At 48.3% G+C, this 20,778-nt stretch overlaps 9 protein-coding genes across 9 annotated transcripts; 4 read left to right on the forward strand and 5 right to left on the reverse strand.

The window, feature by feature from the left end:
- Window positions 1-36: 36 nt before the first annotated feature.
- Window positions 37-1,749, reverse strand: GGS25DRAFT_522558 (cytochrome P450; the record flags this gene model as incomplete). Its single annotated transcript, XM_049264261.1, has 4 exons — window positions 37-825; window positions 879-1,092; window positions 1,146-1,476; window positions 1,542-1,749. 4 exons carry the CDS (start codon window positions 1,747-1,749, stop codon window positions 37-39), a joined length of 1,542 nt encoding a protein of 513 aa, XP_049115442.1.
- A 232-nt stretch (window positions 1,750-1,981) lies between these two features.
- Window positions 1,982-4,212, forward strand: GGS25DRAFT_494163 (uncharacterized protein). Its single transcript, XM_049261328.1, has 5 exons — window positions 1,982-2,555; window positions 2,619-2,759; window positions 2,822-3,219; window positions 3,294-3,373; window positions 3,432-4,212. Exons 1-5 carry the CDS (start codon window positions 2,385-2,387, stop codon window positions 3,806-3,808), a joined length of 1,167 nt encoding a protein of 388 aa, XP_049115443.1. The 5' UTR covers window positions 1,982-2,384; the 3' UTR covers window positions 3,809-4,212.
- Window positions 4,213-4,423: 211 nt separating this feature from the next.
- Window positions 4,424-5,276, reverse strand: GGS25DRAFT_522560 (uncharacterized protein; the record flags this gene model as incomplete). Its single annotated transcript, XM_049264262.1, has 3 exons — window positions 4,424-4,690; window positions 4,781-5,013; window positions 5,069-5,276. The coding sequence occupies 3 exons, from the start codon at window positions 5,274-5,276 to the stop codon at window positions 4,424-4,426; spliced, it is 708 nt and encodes a 235-aa protein (XP_049115444.1).
- A 664-nt stretch (window positions 5,277-5,940) lies between these two features.
- On the forward strand, window positions 5,941-6,199 carry GGS25DRAFT_522561 (uncharacterized protein; the record flags this gene model as incomplete). The annotated part of the gene is made up of 2 exons (XM_049264263.1): window positions 5,941-6,010; window positions 6,066-6,199. 2 exons carry the CDS (start codon window positions 5,941-5,943, stop codon window positions 6,197-6,199), a joined length of 204 nt encoding a protein of 67 aa, XP_049115445.1.
- Window positions 6,200-6,464: 265 nt separating this feature from the next.
- On the reverse strand, window positions 6,465-7,803 carry GGS25DRAFT_494167 (uncharacterized protein). The gene is made up of 3 exons (XM_049261329.1): window positions 7,270-7,803; window positions 7,000-7,222; window positions 6,465-6,944 (listed from the first exon to the last, which is right to left on the reverse strand). Exons 1-3 carry the CDS (start codon window positions 7,505-7,507, stop codon window positions 6,608-6,610), a joined length of 798 nt encoding a protein of 265 aa, XP_049115446.1. The 5' UTR covers window positions 7,508-7,803; the 3' UTR covers window positions 6,465-6,607.
- Window positions 7,804-9,144: 1,341 nt separating this feature from the next.
- On the forward strand, window positions 9,145-10,116 carry GGS25DRAFT_522563 (uncharacterized protein; the record flags this gene model as incomplete). Its single annotated transcript, XM_049264264.1, has 4 exons — window positions 9,145-9,730; window positions 9,779-9,807; window positions 9,859-9,938; window positions 9,993-10,116. 4 exons carry the CDS (start codon window positions 9,145-9,147, stop codon window positions 10,114-10,116), a joined length of 819 nt encoding a protein of 272 aa, XP_049115447.1.
- A 2,458-nt stretch (window positions 10,117-12,574) lies between these two features.
- Window positions 12,575-14,485, reverse strand: GGS25DRAFT_316814 (uncharacterized protein). Its single transcript, XM_049257777.1, has 4 exons — window positions 14,006-14,485; window positions 13,711-13,870; window positions 13,241-13,634; window positions 12,575-13,164 (listed from the first exon to the last, which is right to left on the reverse strand). The coding sequence occupies exons 1-4, from the start codon at window positions 14,029-14,031 to the stop codon at window positions 12,584-12,586; spliced, it is 1,161 nt and encodes a 386-aa protein (XP_049115448.1). The 5' UTR covers window positions 14,032-14,485; the 3' UTR covers window positions 12,575-12,583.
- Window positions 14,486-16,880: 2,395 nt separating this feature from the next.
- GGS25DRAFT_522565 (glutaredoxin) lies at window positions 16,881-17,771 on the forward strand (the record flags this gene model as incomplete). The annotated part of the gene is made up of 2 exons (XM_049264265.1): window positions 16,881-17,388; window positions 17,443-17,771. 2 exons carry the CDS (start codon window positions 16,881-16,883, stop codon window positions 17,769-17,771), a joined length of 837 nt encoding a protein of 278 aa, XP_049115449.1.
- A 1,644-nt stretch (window positions 17,772-19,415) lies between these two features.
- GGS25DRAFT_316989 (uncharacterized protein) lies at window positions 19,416-20,412 on the reverse strand. The gene has a single exon (XM_049257778.1). The coding sequence runs from the start codon at window positions 20,135-20,137 to the stop codon at window positions 19,661-19,663; it is 477 nt and encodes a 158-aa protein (XP_049115450.1). The 5' UTR covers window positions 20,138-20,412; the 3' UTR covers window positions 19,416-19,660.
- Between the last annotated feature and the right edge of the window lie 366 nt (window positions 20,413-20,778).

A 20,778-nucleotide genomic window follows, 5' to 3' on the forward strand; every position in this document is an offset into this window, starting at 1 on the left:
TGGTTATTTTGACTAGTGAAACCGTGTTGCATTTCCTCATAGGGTAGTTATCGTAGCCTCCAGCCCCTTGAACTCAGCGCTCGGCATTGAAACATGATAATCATGAACAAATGCCACATCGCTCGCCTCGGTCTTCCACAGTTTCATATCAAAGCCCTGAACCAGCGCCGCAATCACCAGATACATCTCGGCACGTGCCAGCTCGATGCCAAGGCACTTTCTGCTGCCTTTGCCAAAGGACATCTGGTATTTCTGGAGCTTGCGGCCCTCCTCGCCGAGCCAGCGTTCCGGATCGAAGACGAACGGGTCGGGGAAAACACTCTGTGCGGTATGGGCGCTCAAGGTGGTTGTGCTCATGGGAGTACCGGCGGGAATCTTGAAGGACTTTCCCATGTTCGAAGAGGAAGTTGCATAAGATGTAGGGGTGTATATAAGTGTTTCCCGAGCGATACGTGCTGTTCTGGCCGTGACGCCGAAGGAGAGACGGTGAGCTTCCTCGATGACCGCGGTGAGATATGGCAATCGCTCAAGTTGGGTCCACGACGCTGGTTGTGGGACGGTGCTGAGTTCTTCCCGTAGCTTGCTCATGATCTGTGTATTGGCCAGCAGGTGGTAGAATATCGTGTTGAGGGACTTGGCTGGCGATTCCGTTCCTGCGAGAACCAGAAGTGCACCTTCTTGCTCTAGCCGGAGCAAGGCCTTCTCTGATGCGGGCAAAATAGGATTGTCGAGCACATTATAATATACAGACTTCGCACTCGGCGAATTGCTACCGGCCCCAGAAGCTTTCGCTTTGATGATGCCTACTAATTCGGCTCGGACTCGCTGCGTCTCTCGTATTAGAACACCATGCCAATACTTTTCAGGGCAACGCATACATCAAATAGGTCTAGCATATCAAGCAATCCAGGTGGCATGATAGGCCTGCTGATGGATTCCGGGAGAGATTCCAGGAAGTCGGGAATAAACGGGAAGTGCTTGTTGAGATGACATCCCATCATGAGCTCGTAGCTGTTATGGCGTAATGTGGCGGCTTTCTGTTCATCCGAAAGCGTGTCTGTCCTCTGAGAGAACAAGAAGTTATTGACAACACTAGCCTCTGTTAGAACCATTCTTCGTCCCGTCCGAATTTGAAGGGAGCTTACTCATTGGAGAAGGCGAAGAAGAGATCTGAAAGATTGACTGGCGTCTGTTCGGAGGCATGCTTCAAAAGCAATTGACAAAGCTGTTGAACTTTGTCGGTAATCGTCGGCTCAAGGAAGACCACATTGCGTTTGCTGAAGAATGGAGACAGAGCTTCACGTCGTTTGCGATGGACTTCAAGACTAGGGGTAGTGCCAACTCCACCGGGAACCCGCAAAGATCTCAGTTGGTACTCATACTTGTCTCTCGGGGACGATGAAGGGGCATAGATGGTGTCGAGGAATCCAACATCGGAGATGTGAATCTCGTCCGGGGTGACCCGGATGATTGGTCCTACGAGGTGGATAGATCAGTGAATGCTGCGCTGTGAACTGCACGTGCGCACCTATCGGGCTTACCGTATCGTTTGTGCAGCTCCTGGATTTTGAAGACATATCGGCCGGGTTGAATGACGTCGAAATAGAATTCATACCACCAGGTGAGAGCCGCCAGCCTCGGGCCAGGGATATGAGCCAAGGGGTGAAAGAACAGACGGCGTATGGCACCTCCGATCGTCAGCAGGGCGGCCAAAAGCACTGTCGTCAAAAATATTTGAAGAACAGCCATGGCAAATTCTACGCGACACAAATGGGATAAGAGAGAAGAGGAGAGGGTAAAAAGATGCGGAGTAGATGTTGACGATGAAAGTCGAAGTAAGGAGTTAGGGAGGTTAGGGAGACGCGGGTAGGGCGGGGCTTTGTTTGCGTTGGTTGCTTTTCGCATTCAGCCCCCAACGCAGACCTACCTAGGCTAGGTACATACCTATGTATATTTACATTATTGAATACGTGCAACGTGAGGAGTATTCATATCGAAACGGTCACCGTACGTTGGTCGCTGGTTGCTGACTGCATGCCAGCAACCACCTACCTAAGGTACATAGTAGGTGTGTACCACCCACGAAGGATTCTCGTACCATTCAACTACAAGAATCTTCGGCCGCCATGCAGCCACAATATGAGGTGTGCGAGTGTTTGAAAATGTCCCTCCGGATCCCACGCTTGGATCCCACGTTTATCGTTACATGTATCAAATCACAATCTTGAGTGACTTTATTCTTCCACTTCCATGGTTCCAACGTTTTTCTGATTTTCTTCGTCAGGCTATTTCGTGCAACTGTGTTTGAGTTGCAAGCTTCCTGACGCTCGACAACCTTGAACACTTCACAGCCGTTTCCCCGGTATCACCACATCACCGTCAATATGGACGGCCCTTCAGCCATGACAGATTATTATGCCACTCCGGCAGCAGTCATCTTCATCAGTATCTTCTTTCCCGTTCTCGGCGCCACTTGTGTAGCTCTACGTTTCTACACCAGAGCCAAGGCGAAGAGTGCGTTTTGGTGGGACGATTGGCTATGTATTCCAGCGCTGGTATGCCCACGCAATACATTCATTCCATTCAGTTCAAAGTACAGACTAACTCCTTGTGTCCAGGCTTTCGAGCTTGCGATGGCAGGGCTCCTGATTTGGGGTGTTTCGAAGGAGGCATTGGGGGGGCATGTCCCTGTCTCAACTGACCCAAGTCCAGACGCATATCTGTTTTTCACCTCGCCCCAACAAATCATTCTTCAGCAAGTGCGTGTTCGGCAATCAAGATCGGGCCACTGAAAAGAAAGTATTACTGACGCTTGTCACAGATCCAATATTTCATCGACTTCATTGGAGTCTTTGCCTTCGGGTCGCTCAAGCTCAGCATCTTGTTCTTCTACCGCAAGATCTTCTGCGCCAGCAAGACAAGCAAAGATGCCTTCAATATAATTACAGCTTCCATGATCGCACTAGTTATCATCTGGACTTTGAGTTTCGGAATCGGAGCCATCTTTCTCTGTGGAGCTCGTCCTGCATACGCGTGGGCACCCGTGGCTCTCGTCGCGGAGCATTGTACTGCGCAGCTACAGTTTCTCGAGGCATATGCTATCTCGGATTTCATCATGGATTGTTTCATCTGGTCGCTGCCAATTCCCAAAATTTTGGGGTTGCACATGGCTGTCAGCAAGAGATTGAGCGTCATCGCCGTCTTTCTTGTTGGTATACTGTAAGTTGTCAGAGCCTCCTCCCTCTCCTGGACAGCAGGCTGGGGCTGTGAGTCGTGACTAACATCAATGACAGCACAATTGGAGCTTCCGGCGCAAGAATGGCCATCTACATCATCTACGTCGTCAACGCATTTGCCCAATCCGACGGCGAAAGTACAGATCTCCTCCCCGATCCCCTGCTCACCCAAGAATTTAATCTAACATCTGGCAGAAATCATCACCTTCCTCCTCTTCTGGACCATGATAGAATGCGGTCTCGGACTTATGGTAGTATGTCTACCTGCGCTACGTGCTCCCATGCGCACTTTCTTCACTGCCATCTCGCCAGGCTCGCTGATCAGCGGCATCAAATCCGCCTTCACAACGCGCTCGCTGAAGTCTGAGGGGAGTCTGGAAGCAGGTTTCTACCGGCTCGATGGTGTCAATCAGTCGCACAAAGCGTTGAACTCTGACTGGAGTCGCTATGCGCCGACGGAGGGGGCGCTGCATACTTCTGTCGTTGGACCCACTGACTCTAATCATTTGGTGAGCCAGGTGGAGCCGATGCATGGAGTAATTCATGTTCGGAGCGAGATGCAGCAGTATTGAAGGAAGCTCTCGAGGCGTCTCGAAATGGTTCTGTGCTGCCTATATCGAGCCTGCTGTGATGGTCTCCCAAACACACGCTGTAAGGTATAGAATTTCTCGCAAAATCGTGTCAACGATGCAAAACACATCTCGCAAGCACAAAAAATATTGCAGAATCCAGTGATAGCTACATAATAAAGCAAGAGCCATGTTCATATTTTCCAGCCGCTCCTCAACTACTTGAATACGAAAAGGGGCGCATCTCCCATGAAAAGAGCCGTGTGCTCGCGTAGTTTTAGACTTCAAAGGAAACCAGACGAACTGCGCTCGACCGCCGAGCCAGCCACTTCATCATTGATGCCTGGTGGTTGATGGCAAACTTTAGGTTATCTGAGAATACATTTTCTTGAATTAGGCGAGACGGGGGGGCCGCTTTCGCGAGTTCCAGTACTTCGTAACTAATGAAAATAATTGAGATGAGATGGGTATTTCTGCCTTGAACTGAGTCTAAATACCCCTTTAACCTAGGTCCCTAGTTTGTAAACCCAATCTGCTTTCTTTACAATAAGACATATCATGAAGCTACCATAATTACCTACACGCAATGTCCCCATCGCATTCTAGCTAGGTACACATTCACAGTGCTGCAAGATCCGCGCAGTGACCAGTGGGCCAACAAGCTGTATGCTCCTTCGCAAACTCGGTCAGAGCATCCCAATCCCGACACAGCCGAAACTGGCCATCCCCTGTCAGCTTCGACTGATAGGGCGCGTACAGCGGGATGTCATTGGCGCGGCATTGAATCTCTTGCCGAAGCGCATCGTAGCAGTGATTGATATGGACGGCTTTCTCGTCCACCGATTTGCCTGCCATCAGGTCCTGGATCACTTCCCGCAGGTAGATCTGCTCGCGCGTTAGTTAAGACTTTGAAAAAAAAATTCCCGGATGACTTAGGCTGTTACTGGAGGGAAGGGAGGTTTACTGGTTACATACCACGCAGTGCAGCTCGTGAAAGCCTGCCAATACATACACCCCCTTCTCCGCGTCGTCGGGAAAGTCTTCGGCGGCAGGGAGGCCAGCCCGTGCCGCCTCGCGGTGCGGAATGGCAATGAACCCGTTGGTGGTGAAGCTGCTCCATGCAATGTCGGATATGGATTGGTTCACGTTGCTGTATTCCGTGTAGGTGTGGAACTGTTTCCACGATTTGCCTCGTGAGTATATACCGGCTTTCCGGTCGTTAGTGTGCGTTTTGGGGAAGCGTGTCGAAGGTCAATAACTCACTGAAGCCATGGTCGTCGGCTGCGAGCTGCAGCCACCGGATTTGCGCGTATAGAGAGATGTTGCAGGCGACAAGCAGTAGGGAGAGGAGAATCAGTGGTGTGGGTTGGAGAAAGAATGGGCGACGTCGTAAGGACTCCATGGAGTGCTGGTTCTCCGGCTTGTGGTCGGCGGTGGAGGTCCTTTCAAAAATTGAATCTGATATTAACATCGCTTCAGGGGTTCAGGGGGGATGTTGCAATAGCCGTTCGGCAGATGGTTCCGACTCTCTCGGAACTAAGAATCCATTGCATAGCTTTAGCTGAGATAAATCCTTTTGCTTTCCTTATTAAACCCTCCGTTTTAAACCTACAATACACGCAATTCGCTGCTTACTTATAATGCTATTATAATACCGGTCAATAATCAGGATTTTCCTACAATTCGTACATGGAGCTAGCTAGGGGGTGCACTTTATACAGTGATGACAAGTGCTTCGCCGCATACCAACATTGTTACATTGCCGTACCTCTCAAAATACTACTCTTTTCGGATGCTGACATCTACCTAACCTAGGACTTTGCGTTGGCCCTAATAACATCCCCCAACGTCAGCCTCTGGGGGGTTTACATTGGAAAGTAATACCGGGCATACCCCCTCCACCTCTATAGGTAGTTCAGCCCCGAAATTTGTATAAGGCATTTATGATGGGATCACATAATGTATAGCGTAAGTGAACACCGCCAGCCAGATTGTGAGGTATGAAGGACCTACCTATAGATGGTCCTATATTACAGGACGAGGCTGCACCCATCCACAAGTCCACATGAACAAGAAACTCACCAACGCAAACTTCAAGTCTACTCTATCAACTGTCTTCTAACCTACAAGGAATCATGAACTACTTTCTCGTCACCCTCGCTAGTCTTGGCATGGTCAGTCAAGTCGTGGCTCTGCCGCGTGCAGGTATGTTGATTGTGCGAGTTCAAATTCGTATCCTTCTTTGCTGATGAGAATCTAGGAGCAACTGGTATCGCTCCCGTCGGCGAAGCCCTCAAGCGCAGTGAGGATTCTGTCGATGGTACCCAAATCGCTGAGGGCTGGAAACGCAATGAGGAAGCCGTCGACGGTACCCAGATCGCCGAGGGCTGGTAGGCTATCTTCGGCTATGTAGTCGGGGGCGCGTGGATATGATTTCAAGATCAGGATACATCACATACGAGACAGTCGGCGACAATATATTACGAGATTTTCTGTATTTTGACAAACAGGCTTGCAAGCTGTAGAATCTGTGACACATTTTATAGATCGAGAAAGAGAGAGATGTGACTTGTAGAGATTGAGAGCTGTAGACTTTGGGAAGGCCTTCAAACATTCTGCGAAAGGAAGGTACAGTGACTTGAAGGGGGGAAACGGCATGATTGGGGAGAGTTCGGGAAGTGTATGATCTATGTAATTATCCTTTGTGTTGTCTTGGAGCGAATCAAACTTTTATGACTACTATGAATAGCTGATTCTTCCTCTCTGCCTACTACTGTACAGTTTCCGAAACCAATCAAACATTCACACAAGTCCCGATATGCCATCGTCGTTGATCTCGCAGTGATTAAAATGATCAAACAGCGGAATCGGATGGTCACCGTCTGCATAGCACGCCGTATTTTCTCTCACCCACTTCTTCCTGCTGTCCCAGTCAACACATTTCCGCAGCTGCCCATCCCCCGTCTCGTTGCGACCCCAAGTATACAACAAAGTATCCCCCGAGTTACCACACATCACATATTGCAACAAGCTATCGAAACAATGCATGGAGTGCGGCATTGGTACACTGGGAGTCTTACCCGAGACGATTTCGGTGAGGGTCTTGCGGATGATGGTGAGACAGTGGAGCTGATGATATCTAGAGACAAACGTCAACAGCTGCACTGCGTTTATGAGGGGGTGGAGAGACTGACGCATCGATAATGTAGACACCTTTGGAAGAATCCGAAGGAAGGCCCATGCTGGCCGGGAGATTGTGCTCCGCAGCCCACGTATGGTTGACAGCTACAAATCCAAACGCTGGCACAATTCGATCCCAGGCCGCATTCACAGCGTCTTCGGCTCCCGGACCTTTGGAGCTATAGACATCGGAGACCCAATGAAATTGTCTCCATCGCTCCTCGTCCGATGTTAGGCCTGTGAGTATGAGCTACTATCTCCCTTGCAGAGCTGACGACACTCACGATAGTCTTGGACTTGTGCCCCTGTCCCCCTTCCAAATGGCTCCAGAGAGTGCTCGAGCGTGACGAATGCACACACGATACAGAGACCTAAAATTGCCAGCTCTCGCCAGAACTTAACCAGGTGTGTGAAGAACGGAGATCCTCGGGCCCTACTTCCAGAAGATGTCTTCTCGCCTGAGTCGTTGTCGTCGCCCAGTATGGTGTACCGAGCTGTTGGGGGTCGTATATTTGGAGGCATGATGCTAGGATAAACCGACACTCGGCACCTGAATAAAGGAGGACTGAAGTCTGCTAAGGAGACAAGCTATGATTCGAGCTCACAGAACACGTCCTTCGACAGTCCTTAGACTATTCGGGTGATAGATGGTCCGGGTGGGTACCAGTACGGGTTCGGGGGTCATCATCACATAGCTCGAAAGACTAGTCCTCGGATATATTTGTTCATCTACCGGAAATCCTAGCGCTGATGGCGCTGCCTTGGCTGTGTAGTAATTCGGCCAACAGCCCAGATCAACGGGTGCACCCTTATAAGAGGGCTGAGGAGATATGTAGTCACATCCCTGCAGCGGCACGACACGATCTTATCTGCTGCACGGCCTAAGGTATTAGCTCGATTGACCTGCATAGTGCAATGGTAAGCGCGGAGGGCTTCCCGAAAATACAATACACAGGGGCTAAAAGTCATGCACATCAGATTCACCGGGCAGGGTATTTCACGAACGTCCATAGGGACCTCTTACATGTACTTCCCTCCCAGGACTCCTTTATTCTTCTGGTTAAAGGAACGGCAGTGCTGTACTAATACTCATCCGGGATTTTTGTAAAGCAACGAAGCACTAATCAATAGCAACAAACATGCCCAGAGATAAATGCTTCATGGAAAGCTCTGCTGGGAGGCTAAGTACTGGAGATGGATACTTTCCTGATGGCTGATATGGCCGTCAGCGGTACAATCGTAGCCATATATACATCACACTCCACTTGGAGAATTGTTATGGTTGTTTCGCTGATAGCTCAACTATATACACTCCCCCATAACAGCTGCAATCAGCGTCTTAGCCCTGTGCAAATTCGTAATACCTGCGTCGCCATATATTCCCTCCACCAACCTCACACCGATGGCTGCAGTTGATAGCTGTAATGCAGCTCAATATGCCCCAAAATGTGGCTCTTAGTGATCCTTCACCAATCCTGCTAGAACCGTTGGAGCCATGCTGACCCAAACCCAAGGTCAGCATTTAATATTACCACCAAGCATTTCTCTACTCGGCAATATGCCGAATCATCGAGATGCTAAATCCTGGGCCGGTAAAAAGTCCTACATATTTACATAAAATGCAATGCTCCCTCTACCAACATATCTCCTATCTTTACTAGCCAGTCTTATTGCTATATATAGCCCCATCTCCGTATTCAACCCGTAATTGATTTGGTATGTGGTACTGCCGGTCAAAGGACTTGTGTAACAGACTGTAGGTAGGTAGGAGGACATGGTGTTGATAGGAGCGAGAAAAATCCAACAGGAAGCATGTTGCAGGTGCCTGAGGCACCATAGGCTCCACTAGAGCCATATGGCCCATATGGCCATATATTGGCACTCCGCCATAGTAGTCAGGAATAAACTAACCTTTCCTTCTTCCTTCTTCCTTCTTCTTACTTGCACTTGTGCTGCAACAAAGCACCAAGGTTAAGTACGTAAGCCACAGCTATGCAGGACTCTGGAAATGGCAACTTTTCAAGTAGACTTGTACCTTCATCTGACTCTGCCTAATGGACAGCAGGGCCAACACTACACAGTATTGCAGCACTTGCCATAGCTCTCTGATTCCGATCCTTGTCGATTTGCACCATCTACAACATACAACGTCAGGAGCCATGAAGAGCCCGCCCAGCTACGAATTTCTGAGCGAAGATGCCGACGACGAGAAACTACTGTCTCGTGATAATTGCATTCCGGAGCCCACTGCACGAGACCAAGCCGTTAGCTGGCCATGCGTTCTTGCTGGAATCTTCATCGGTATCCTCTTTAGCCTGCTTGCTTTCGGCACCGTTGCATTTGCTCAGCCCAGGAACAAGTGCACACAAAAGATGAGTGCCTGGTCTCCGGCGCTCGAGATCTTCAACGACGACGACTTGGAGATCCGGCGCTTCGATGGGACGCTGAGGGGCCCCCACGAGTTCAGCGCGCTGCCGAGTGACGAGATCGACGAGAAGTGGGAGAAGATCACTTTTGCCCAGGGAGGCCTGATGCGATTATCCAGGGATGATGTGCGCAGAATCAACGCTTCCGAGTATGCTGCCGAATATACCGAGGAGATGGGCGGCGGGTACATGGGTGCCTTTGAAATGTTCCATGGACTCCACTGCCTGAACATGTTGCGTCAAGCATCGTATATGGATCACTATCTGCCAAAGAATAAGGAGTGGAGGGACGATCCCGTGACGCTGAGATTTCATCTGGGTGGGTCCCTCAAAGTCGAATGAAGAACTACACTGACATAAGTTGCAGACCACTGCCTAGATATGCTGCGACAAAAGGTAGGGCAGGCCGGGGGACTTATTTACGTAAAATCACTGACATTTCCCTAGCTTATGTGCGAGCCTGATCTCGGTATAGTGACCTATGCTTGGAAGAAGGGCTTCAAACAAGTATTCCCCGACTTCAACGTGTATGTCCTCTCATGCTGACTTCGCTTGTACTCACTGACACTTGCTATGAGCAGAATTCACAAGTGCCGACCGTACTCAAAAGTACTCGACTGGGCTGAGAAGCACAATGTCCATAGTCTTAATGTCTCGGACCTTGTACGTGCCCCAGGAGCTCTTGAGCAAGAAGGAAGCCATTGAAAGAGTAATAGCCTCGATAGATATATAGCGGGCACAGTGACGTTTTTTATAGCCGGTTAAATCTCATTGCAAATTATGTTTATGTCACATAAGCTGGAGATCAGCCATCAGTCCCAAGAAAATAAGATCAAAGAATGTAAAAGCTCTACCCAAGTGTCTCTAAAGATACTTGGATCAAGTAGTCATATTTATACAGGGCTAAGCTATTAGGAGAGCCTGAGAGTGGTCAATCAGGGCAGTACATATTGCGACAGTTTACATATTAAAAGAAATATAATAAAGAAAATAGACGAAAAAAGTCCGACATACCATCCGGAACGGCACGAGTAAATGATCCGGATCCCCAACAGTTCTGTATCAAAGAAAGCGGTTGTCCGGCCCCATTGTAAAACGGCGGGCGGGCGCTTACAATACGGGAGGCGGCCGGGGCATATAAAGCCCGGAAGGGTAAGTGGGCTCGGGCACCGCCACGATGAGTCAGCAGACGCGGTCGTGCCGCATGTTTGATATTACTTCTGCTTTTGTTCTTGGTGGTAGGGTCACACAAGGTCGGGGTTGGTCATCGCCGAAAAGGAGGCCGCGGATGCGGCGTAGCCGTCTCGACACATGATGGTTATGTTGATAGGGGTATGACTTGGTTTGGAGGTATGGCTGATTGTGGTGATGGGTCAAGACTGTTTAGGTATATGATGATATTCTATACCAAAAAACTCCATCTACAAGCGGTGACGCAGTTCGAACAAGGGACTATGCAGAAAAAAAACCGACATGATAGTCAGAAGTGTCGTCTTAGTGTGAGGCTTGGCATCAGACTTTCCGGGGTCTTCTTGCTACGCCTCAGGCGCCCTTTTCTACATATAGCTCCAAGTATGGGCTAGTATGCCGATGTCACGGCGTAACTGAATTGCGAATGCAAGAATTTCGGTTGCCTCATGAGGTTCTGGCACACCAATGTTGCATTTGACGACTGCAGAGAGAGCTTCTCCGATTCGCATTCTTTTCACATGTTAAACAGGTTTCATACCCTACGCACCTACACAGAGTGTGCAGCCATCTATACAAATTGACCCCGTACTTCGACGCGTTCAACTACACATAAGTTCGCTAGAATAACGTCAATTGAAAGGTCATTAGACCCTACCAAGATGCAAGTTGCAGGTTATTGGAATGTACCGCCCACATCCCATCACACGCCTTGCGAAAACTGATTGGATCTAGAATGCGTGCCCGAGCAAAAGCATACAAGTTGACGCGTCCCGCATCGATGGAGACGTACTACTTACTCGCTTCACTTACCTATGAAAGTACATAGCAATGGTTTTCATAATAACCTTGGAAGTAAGCGAACATTCCCAACCGGCCGGGTGAGCCACGCTTAAAAGGTCCCGGTTGGAGTCGGTAATAATACCCGAGCACCTAGCAGCGAACGGGGCCCCGATGGCGCTATCTACCTACATACCTAGGCCACCTTAACTATTACCTACCTGGTTATAACTACACGGGGGCTACATAACTGGTTCTTAACTTCTAATATTGATCCAACCCCTGGAGGTTAATTCGCTTCCCTCTTTTTCAACCACCTAAACCTACCTCAGGTTAGCAAATCGAGCTGAATGGATCTTCGCCTCGGATTGCCGTTTAGTTAGGGAATACCTAGGTAACAATGATTAACTGGGACCTTTTAGTCAGCTACGACACTATATAATATAACTACTTCAACGCCGGATGACTGGATTTTCCCCCTCTCCTTACACAGGTAGGTAGTATTGAGCCTACTATGTAGCTGCTGCATCGTGGGATCAAATTCAAGGGTGGGCGAAAGCGGCATGCAAGTCATCCAATTCGCAAAGAGCCATGAGCCAACATCCACGCCCTGTTTTCAGGTCCCAGTTTCCAGGGAAAGGGAATGCGAAGTTAATACTAGATAATGACAGCGTGTTAAAGTTATTTTTGTCTTCACTCAAAGGTTCAAGGCTAGTCATAACCCTGGTCTCTTTTTCCCTAAGAAGGCTTTGCAAGTATATGAATACCTAACCTAGGTAGGTAGCATTCCTTGTTTGCCTCAGTTTCTTCATGACGATATATGTACAACTTATCATTTTAGCAAATCGCAATTCCATTGTCATAATAAACTGGGAATAAAGAGTTATTCTTGAGTTAGAAACTTTCCTACCATTTTTGGAATCCTGTTCAAAACGTGTCAGTCACATTGACGTCCAAATTCACAACTTCACGCCATCTCACTTACTCTGCAGAAAAGTTAAGAAAGCTTCGCGACATATTCTGTCGCAATGAAGATATATTCACAGGGGCCTTCGCTAGGTAGGTACCTATACGAATATGCGTCCAATACCGTGGTTATATGCAAGAACAAGGACTCCAAGATCGCTATCCTATGCGCTGTCATTCAACCCGGTATGCCAACCCCTGAACTACCTGTGGTAGTTTGAAATATTTTCAATGTATTTTAATTGGAGTCCTCAACTCCATTCTCGTCACTGTCTACATCCCCGTCCTCAGACCCACCCTCGCCTCCGCTCTCGTCTCCACTTCCCTCCGCATCATCTTCCTCTGGGTCTTCCTCCGGCCAGGGATCCTTTCCCGTCACTATGCGCTTCGCCATGGTGAACATTCTGGGGATGGTGTCCTCATCAATGATGGTCAATTCCTTAAATCGTTCCAACAAAGCCGACCGAAGGCCGGGAAGGGCATCCTCGCGTCCACTCTCGTAGTCTGAAAGCTCGACGAGCGCGACAGTGACAATCTTCATCGACATCCTCTGCCATTCTGTGCCGCCAACCGCGTGGGCCCAGATGAACCAAGAGCCATGGCGGAGGACGGAGTCCTCGAACATTGTCGTCCGTTCGAAGACCGCGGGGTCCGAGTCGATAAACCCCGCCATGGATTCTAAGAACCCTAATGACAAGGCAGTGACTAGGTAGAGTAGCATTACCACCTCCTCAAGTGGTAAGCTCTGGATGTGCTCGCGCTGATAGGGTCGCGCGGAATAGTTGGTGTAAGGATCCTTCTCTCGGAATCCCCACGCGACTGCCAAAGTTAGCGATGATTTTGAACCGCGAAAGTGAGGGTATACGCAAGGAGGCATAAGTGAACAGTTACATACGGTCTGGAATCTCCCAGTATCTTCGGTTAAGATTTAAATACCAGTGTTTCTCCTTCGGTTTGCAGGGCGCGTTCGCTGCGATGTCAGCGATGTGATCGCATTGCGCCAAAGCTCTCTTTAGGAGACCGGACAGGCGTATCTGGCTTTCATCGTCGAGATCTCCCAACATTGCCGGCGATCGGATATTGATGTATACAGGCGCTTTCGTGAGGATATCCTCGACAGCAGATTCCCGTCGCTCCAGCTCCTTCATCATCTCAAAGCTTCCATGGCGCAGGGGACGACGCAGGCAGAGCTCTGAGGAGAGGACATTGCCGACCGGAGGATACAAGAAACTCTTCATGCGAGTAAGCACCACGGATCGCTCGTACGCTCGAATAACCGAGCTTATGTGCTGTAGATAATATGAATCAGTTTACCTACTCTAATGCGAGAGAATGGAGTACTTGGGCCTCTGTAATGGTTCTTACCTTGCAAGTTCCGGCCAACTTCAGCGCCGACTTGACGTCTAGCTGTTCGGCGATAGCCAAGACTAAGTCGCCTGGCAAAGCATCCATCTTTGCAATAGATGATCGAAGGATAGAGGTAAGGTAAATGGGAATAAGTGAGGTTAGGTGACGCGACGATACACTAGAAGGGTTGAGGATGGTAAACTTTGATGAATACTTGGATGCGTGTATGTAGATATTTATTTTTGACGGGATGGGGATCAAAAATCAAAAATGTGTGACGGAAAGGATGCAAAATATTGCTGTAGAGAAGTACCTCAGGTGAGTATATATACCTCTCATACCATACCAAAATCGATGCGAAACGATAGTAGGGCTAATACTATTATCACGGTCGCAAGTAGTTATAGCGATCTTTGTGTGGGTGAATAGAGGTGATTTAAGCAACCTTGGAAGTAGATTTGGACTTGCGATTGCTACACCGTGCACCTTGATGGCAAGCTATTCTTATAATCGGATGACGCAAGAGCCATCAAGGTCAACGCTACTGTTACTCACTCAGTTGTGACTACCATTGTCCTTCATTCACCGTGTGAGTAGGCTCAATTTGAGCAGCTTGGAAAGGGTCGAACGCACAAGCTCCTGATTGGTCATATGAAATGCAGCTATCGCCAGTTGCCAAGCCGTCGTTCAAGTGTCAGCCGCCATAGCTACAGCTCTCGACAATGGAAAAAGACAGTGCCATTCAGCCATTTCAGCGAATGGATTTGAATAAGCCCAACTCGAAAGTCCTAAGTAAGTAAACTATATTCTATTTTAACGCTGTCCTCAACAGGGGAAGATTCACACAACCTGCGACCGACTGGAGTTTATAGTTTGAATCGGCCTTAGTTGCTCGCCTGGCCATTAAAGTTGTTGCGTGAGCCATCCAGGTACAACACGTTACCTACTTACCTAGTATTGTACATGAGCACTTGAGGGCACTAGGTGTCTAGGCCTACATATGTAGTAATCATGGACCGTTTAGGGTTCGAGTATTTTGTGCTTAACTCGTCAAGGCTCGGGAATATCAGAGGTGATTGATGCGTACTGGCAACTGATTTCTTAACATTGAAAGGTGGCGGCAAGCATTGAGTCAAGTCGCGCAGTCGCGAAGTAAAGGCAGGTTAGAGGTAGGAAGGTCAACTTGAATCCGTCCAGCGTAATACAACATTGGAATTATTCGACTGCGCGTAACCGTGGCCTACTTTATTAATTGTATATGTCTCGTGGTATATTGAGGTCACACAGGTATTCCATGGCATCGGGAACTAATGCATGCCATGCAGGATGCCGAAAAGAGAAATGGAATTGGAGAGTCGAGATAGGTAATCTAAAAAGGAGTTGACAAGTCTGAGATTTGATTGATGCATTTAATATATATGAAAGAGTGTGGTTGTAGAAGAAGGGGGCAGTGTATCTAGGGAGGTGCTGTAGGTGAGTGTTTAATAGGAGAAGAAAAGGGAAGGGAAGGAGAGGAAAGCAAGGGGGGAAAAGATAAAAACACTTTTACCCCGGATTTGCATTATCGCGACGATGTGCCGGATGATGGCTTGGAAGTTGGAAGCCATGAACCAAGACCGAACCCCCCTTTCCCCTTGCAGATGAGATCTATTCTACCTACCTTGGGTAAGTTAGGCCTAAAACTGAAGCTATTTAAAGGACATTTCGATGCTTCTAAACCATATTGGGTAACTATCTTTTATCATTTTATCTTATTCTTGTCTTGTGGCAGTACACTAGCTAGGGGATTAGGTAGGGCCTGGCAGGCATGTATGTAATACAGTAAACCTTGGCCATAACGATTCGGTAGACAACGATATTTTTATATAACGATATAATTTTGGGAACATTGCAATTTTGTATGGGAAATAACGATATTTTAACCTTAGCGATATATCGTTAATTTTTTAACCGCCACCACCAAAATCGTTATAGACCATATGTAAAAAACCGTTTATTTTGATAAAATTTTGGTGGAATAAGTGGAATTTTGCGTTTGGTAGCTAATTAAACTGCCCTTTTTTCAGGTAAATCTAATTATCGCCATGATATTTAATCGCCGAAAAATTGGCTTACTGCATAATATCTATTGTACAATATTTTTCATAAAATAATAAATACCTTTTCCAATAAAATGGCAGTAAAGATATAACGGCATTATACGGACTATGACAGTAGGTCCATTTCTACATAACGATATCTCTTTATAACGAATTAAGGGTAGTGTTTTTTCCATATCGTTATGGCCAAGGTTTACTGTATGTAGAATTCGCATGGAAGTGGCGGGCCTAGACTTGCAACTTCAATGTTGGAAATCCAACTGCCAAGAAATAACTTGCCCGCTAGCCTGTTTAGTTCCAAGATTTTTAAACTCTAAACCGTAACCCCGAAAGTACTACTACGATTGGAGTAAGTATCTTCCGTCATTCCTTAAACTATCGCTGCCACCATCACCAGTTCAACTTTCCATCTTTCAACAAAGCCTCTTTCTACTTTTTCAATTTCAACTGGTTTATTCAATTGACCATTTCCATTGGTACATTGATTCCCAACTTCTTTCCTTTTCTTTCTTTTGGCTCTCAATCCCGTATTTTGATCATCTCTCGTCTTATCTTTGATTCCTCAATTCTGTTCGTCTATGTGTACTTACTTATGTAATTGAGCTCGTACCGTGTATGCGCCGCAAGTGAGGGTCGCATTTAGCCGCTTCAATTTTGAAAATATCGTCAGTCTCCAGTCTTTGCCAGATCACCATTTCCCGCTTTACCAATCCTCGAACCATCCCCTGGCCTTTTTAAAGCTTCAGGCTTGTTTCGACCATTCTTTCTATCTTCCTTTTTCTCAACCATCCCTTTTCCATCCCGGTCGATACCTCCTTATCAACCATCGATCACAACATTTCGATCCGACCGTTGCCGATTTGCCGATATATCCTCCTCCAAGCGATACCAAGGCATGTTTGCGCCGGCCGCTCGTTAGACGCTCGTATACAATTTTCAAAGAACACAATAAACATATTTTGAAGACATTTGGACCCGCCATCCAATTACAGTCGGAATTACCTCATCATATGCGTAAAATTCTTTAGACGAGACAGCCCCTGGTTCCACTCTATCCATATAGATAGTCTCGTGCTTTATACATTCACCATGCCTTCACCTAGGCGAGTACGTCTCTTGATGATGGTGATTCTGGCCGCCGTCATTACCACCTTATTCTTCACATCTCAAATGCGATCTACAATACCTCACGATGACCGGACAATGCGAGACTTCTTTGGTAAGACCATGAATGGGTTGGGTCACCCGCAAGGAAACGGGCAGGTTGTAATGAGCGGTAAAGGTACCAGTGTTGACTCAACAGTAAAAGATAAGGATGGGGATGGCTCTGTGGATGAGGATGATGAGAAATTAGCTAAGGAGATGGCCGATCGACTACGAGCTGCTGAGCAGATGGCCAAGGATCTAGCCAATGCCAAAGCACCATTAAAACCAGACGCCCCAAGCGAGATTATTGGTGTGGGGAGCTCCGCTGGGGGACAAAAGAAGGATAACGCCAAAGGGGACTCGAAAGGCGCGCAAAATGGGGAAGAAGAGGAGACCGAGGAAGATCACAAGGTAGAAGCGACCCTCAATAGCCTACTCAAAAAGGCGCCAGGTAAGATACGACGTCTCCATAGTTCTATGTATTCTGTTGCTGACACTCACTTAGTCGTTATCTTCTCCAAGACATTTTGCCCCTATTCGAAGAGGGCGAAGGGGATCCTTCTCGAAAAATACTCGATCGATCCTGCTCCCTATGTTGTCGAGCTCGACGAACATCCTTTGGGTAAACAACTACAAGCGAGGCTGGGTATTATGACTGGACGTAAGACGGTGCCCAATATAATCATTAACGGCAAGAGTGTTGGCGGCGGTGACGAAATCGCCGAGCTCGACTCGAGGAAGACACTCATTGACAAGTTCAAGGAGTCCATGGGAGGGAAACGGTTGTCGATGAAGGAACGATTCGTCGGGAGCGCTAAAGAGAAGCAAGAGTAAGACGGAACTTCATGTTACGACATTGGTTTCTATCCGGCGGAATCAACCAGGAGATATACGAATAGGGAATGTGGTAATATGGACAACCCGCTGTGATATGCATGTATGGTGTTGGGGTTTGTTTCCCTGCTGAAAGCTACCTGGCCAGACACTTAAGTCAGGCACGCTAGAGACGAAGGAGATAGCCCTGAATATTGGGTTGGAATCTCATACCCCAAGACGTCTCTCGGTGTATAATAATATGTCCAAGCACTCACGTGTACGTGTCTGCTAGTGTGCGTGTGCATACGCATTTGGATGGGGGACTAATTATTGGAGGACTTCGCAGTTGACATATGCAAAGCCACCCCCTTTTAATCGAAGCACGTAATATACATGTCAACTGCACTAGTCACAGATCAAAGCGGAAGAAAAAGTGATGACAACTTTACACGCTAAAAATAACTACAACAAATCCTACCTCATAGCAAATTGAATTATTTGACGATACTTGAGACAACGGCCTCATGTATATCGGCAGAACACGACTCGGAAGATATCCATGTCCATGTAAGTCTCAAGTCAAATTTAGCCACAAGCCTCTACCTAATGTCGAGACTAATATAGTAATTAGTGCGATTGGCCCACGATGGCTTCATGTCTCTAAACATGCTTCGCTAATAATTCCGATTCGGTTGTTTATTGTTGGATGTCAGCTTCCTACTGGGTAACCATGACGGTAACTTCTCATAGGTTTCACCCCTTTGTTTTGGGGGGAATTTTCAGGTCGGCGAATACACAGCAGCCAGCAGCCAATGGCCACCATGACAGCTCTTCTCCAACCTGGGGACCTTGCTCCTGTTCACCCTTTGGCATGCTTGAACCGCTGAGACAGAGCCATCCACGACCGACAACCTCACGCTATACCCAGACGCCGGCTTTCAGGAGCCGGTGTACGTGAAAAACTTCATACTGGGCATCGGCGTCTGCAGGAAGAAAAGAAAATGCGGGCGTGCCCAACCTCGGCCAGTTTAGCTCGTGTTTTATGAACGGGCACTCGTGGTGTAAGTGCGGTGCGTTGGCGTTGCTTGAAATGTCTCAACTTGCTTGACGAAGGATGGGCTTTCGTACATGCTTGATGAAAGTGAGAATCCTCGCTGCGTCGCGCCCGGCGCCGTTTAAGGGCATGGCGTGGGTTTGCGATGACCAGGATAACGCCGGGGGTGGCTCATTAGTAGGCCCGGGGATGATGCGGCTTCTACTACCGTCACAACCGCTTCGGCCGCGGAGAGTACGGCGGGAAATGTTGTATCTACTACGGGGAGGTCATCCAGTACGACGCCGTATAGTAGTACCACATTATACTCCACGGCCGGAAGTTCGACTCCGAGTTCGGCATCTATCACTCAGTTCCGTCTAGCACTGTGACTACCAACCCACCGGCGCTGGTTCGGAGGGGTATCGTAGCGATGGTAGAAGGTGGGGGTTTATTTACAAGATTCGCAATGTCCTTACTACGGCTTTAATCATGGATTGTTTCATAGCGACGTCTTTTTTTGAACAGCGCATGGGTCCAAACTAGACATTCGTCGAGACAAGCACATCACTTTATCACAAGACTCACAGCTACTAGAATACCTACCTAAGGTTAATGTAGCCTAGGTACCTACATGGCATATCACGCAAATAGACAGGCACGGTGGTAGAAGAATTATCACCACCTCGGCAGCCATGCCCGTCGATCGAGGTGCAAGATTAATTCATGGACTCAGGATTAGTTGCTGCATCTAGCAACTCATGTACATATGTGTTTCCGAAATCCACCCCATCAAGCAGCCTTATAAACTAAATACGATGACCTTGTTGGTGCACATTTCATCAGCAGCCCTTGCCCAACTCCCACCAGCTCCTTACGCGCGCATTTTGCTACGTTTTGTAGACTTAGGCTTCTCAGCTGCGGCATCCGCAACCGCATCATCCCCATCCGGCTTACAATTATCCCCCGTCCCCGGGCCCCCCTCCAGCTCCTTGCACGTCGTCAGCTGAAACCTATACGACCGCGACTCCCCCTTCTTCCCCGAGATATCGATGCAGCTCGGCGCCCCGATCCCCGAGATCGCAGTGCAGTCCTGCTGGCAGTCGCACGCGTCGCCGGGCGAGTGCACGAGGTACGTGCCCGCGAAGCTCGACCCGTGCGTCTTGATCGACTTGCGCCCCGCCTGGTGCTCCAGGCATCCGGCGTTGCTGCCGCTGACGGAGATCCCGCAGTTTTGAGAGCACGCGGTGTCGTCGCAGAACTGGAACCATTGTTCGGCGGAGACGGGGAGGGGGAGGGGGGCGGAGAGTAGGGCGAGGAGTAAGAGGGTTGGGGTGGTGGGGAGGAGCATCTTCGCTCGGGGGAGTGCTTGATTAACGAATGCTGCGTTTGGATTGAGTACTATCAATACGATACGATATGTTAGCGACGATGCTCGGATGCTGTTCCCTCTCTGTTGTGGGTGGGCACTTACAAGTATGTTCTTAGCAAACCAAGTTTACTCTATGTTGCATGCTACACTTATGATGATAGTCAGGACGGCGATAGTGATGGTAGGGAGGAAAGTTTGCAAAAGTTGCCAGAACGCAGTTCTATCAATTCTTATAGACAGAGTTGTACCTCGTACTCTTCAACTTGTTTGCTGATTGTACATATCTGGCAGGCACCTCGTTCCATCCCTGTGGTAAGTAGACACAATCACAAGGTAACTGCCTCAGTAACCAGCCCAGGTAGGTTACGTAGGTACCTAGATAATGTAGTACTTAGACTGTGCGGCTGTTGGCAGCTGGCGTGAAGCTGCGACAGCGTGACTGGAGATGCAAACACATTTCGAGTCATAGGACTTCATTGGTGATTCATCAAATATTTAACGAAACGATTACATTTTTTGAGGATACTATGTAGCTCCCTCCCACCTTGAGGAGAGCATCGTGGCGGATGGTAGCATACGCGCATCAGATCGAAGCCATATCACGGTTTCCTGCAGATAGA

The sequence above is a fragment of the Hypoxylon fragiforme genome (genome assembly GCF_022984875.1).
Source record: "Hypoxylon fragiforme strain CBS 206.31 chromosome Unknown GGS25scaffold_6, whole genome shotgun sequence".
Lineage (NCBI taxonomy): Eukaryota > Fungi > Ascomycota > Sordariomycetes > Xylariales > Hypoxylaceae > Hypoxylon > Hypoxylon fragiforme.

Bases quoted from the DNA above. Each gene is read 5' to 3' on its own strand.
- GGS25DRAFT_316814 (XM_049257777.1), bottom strand. From the start codon at position 14,031: ATGAGAGGTATATATACTCACCTGAG. The intron at 13,635-13,710 runs GTAAGAACCATT...TATTATCTACAG, and splicing joins AGTTGGCCGGAACTTGCAAG to CACATAAGCTCGGTTATTCG. The intron at 13,165-13,240 runs GTATGTAACTGT...TAACTTTGGCAG, and splicing joins ATACTGGGAGATTCCAGACC to TCGCGTGGGGATTCCGAGAG.
- GGS25DRAFT_494167 (XM_049261329.1), bottom strand. From the start codon at position 7,507: ATGCCTCCAAATATACGACCCCCAACAGCTCGGTACACCATACTGGGC. The intron at 7,223-7,269 runs GTGAGTGTCGTC...TCATACTCACAG, and splicing joins GGCACAAGTCCAAGACTATC to GCCTAACATCGGACGAGGAG. The intron at 6,945-6,999 runs GTCAGTCTCTCC...GTTTGTCTCTAG, and splicing joins GGTGTCTACATTATCGATGC to ATATCATCAGCTCCACTGTC.
- GGS25DRAFT_316989 (XM_049257778.1), bottom strand. From the start codon at position 20,137: ATGCTCCTCCCCACCACCCCAACCCTCTTACTCCTCGCCCTACTCTCC.
- GGS25DRAFT_494163 (XM_049261328.1), top strand. From the start codon at position 2,385: ATGGACGGCCCTTCAGCCATGACAGATTATTATGCCACTCCGGCAGCA. The intron at 3,220-3,293 runs GTAAGTTGTCAG...CATCAATGACAG, and splicing joins GTCTTTCTTGTTGGTATACT to CACAATTGGAGCTTCCGGCG. The intron at 3,374-3,431 runs GTACAGATCTCC...AACATCTGGCAG, and splicing joins TGCCCAATCCGACGGCGAAA to AAATCATCACCTTCCTCCTC.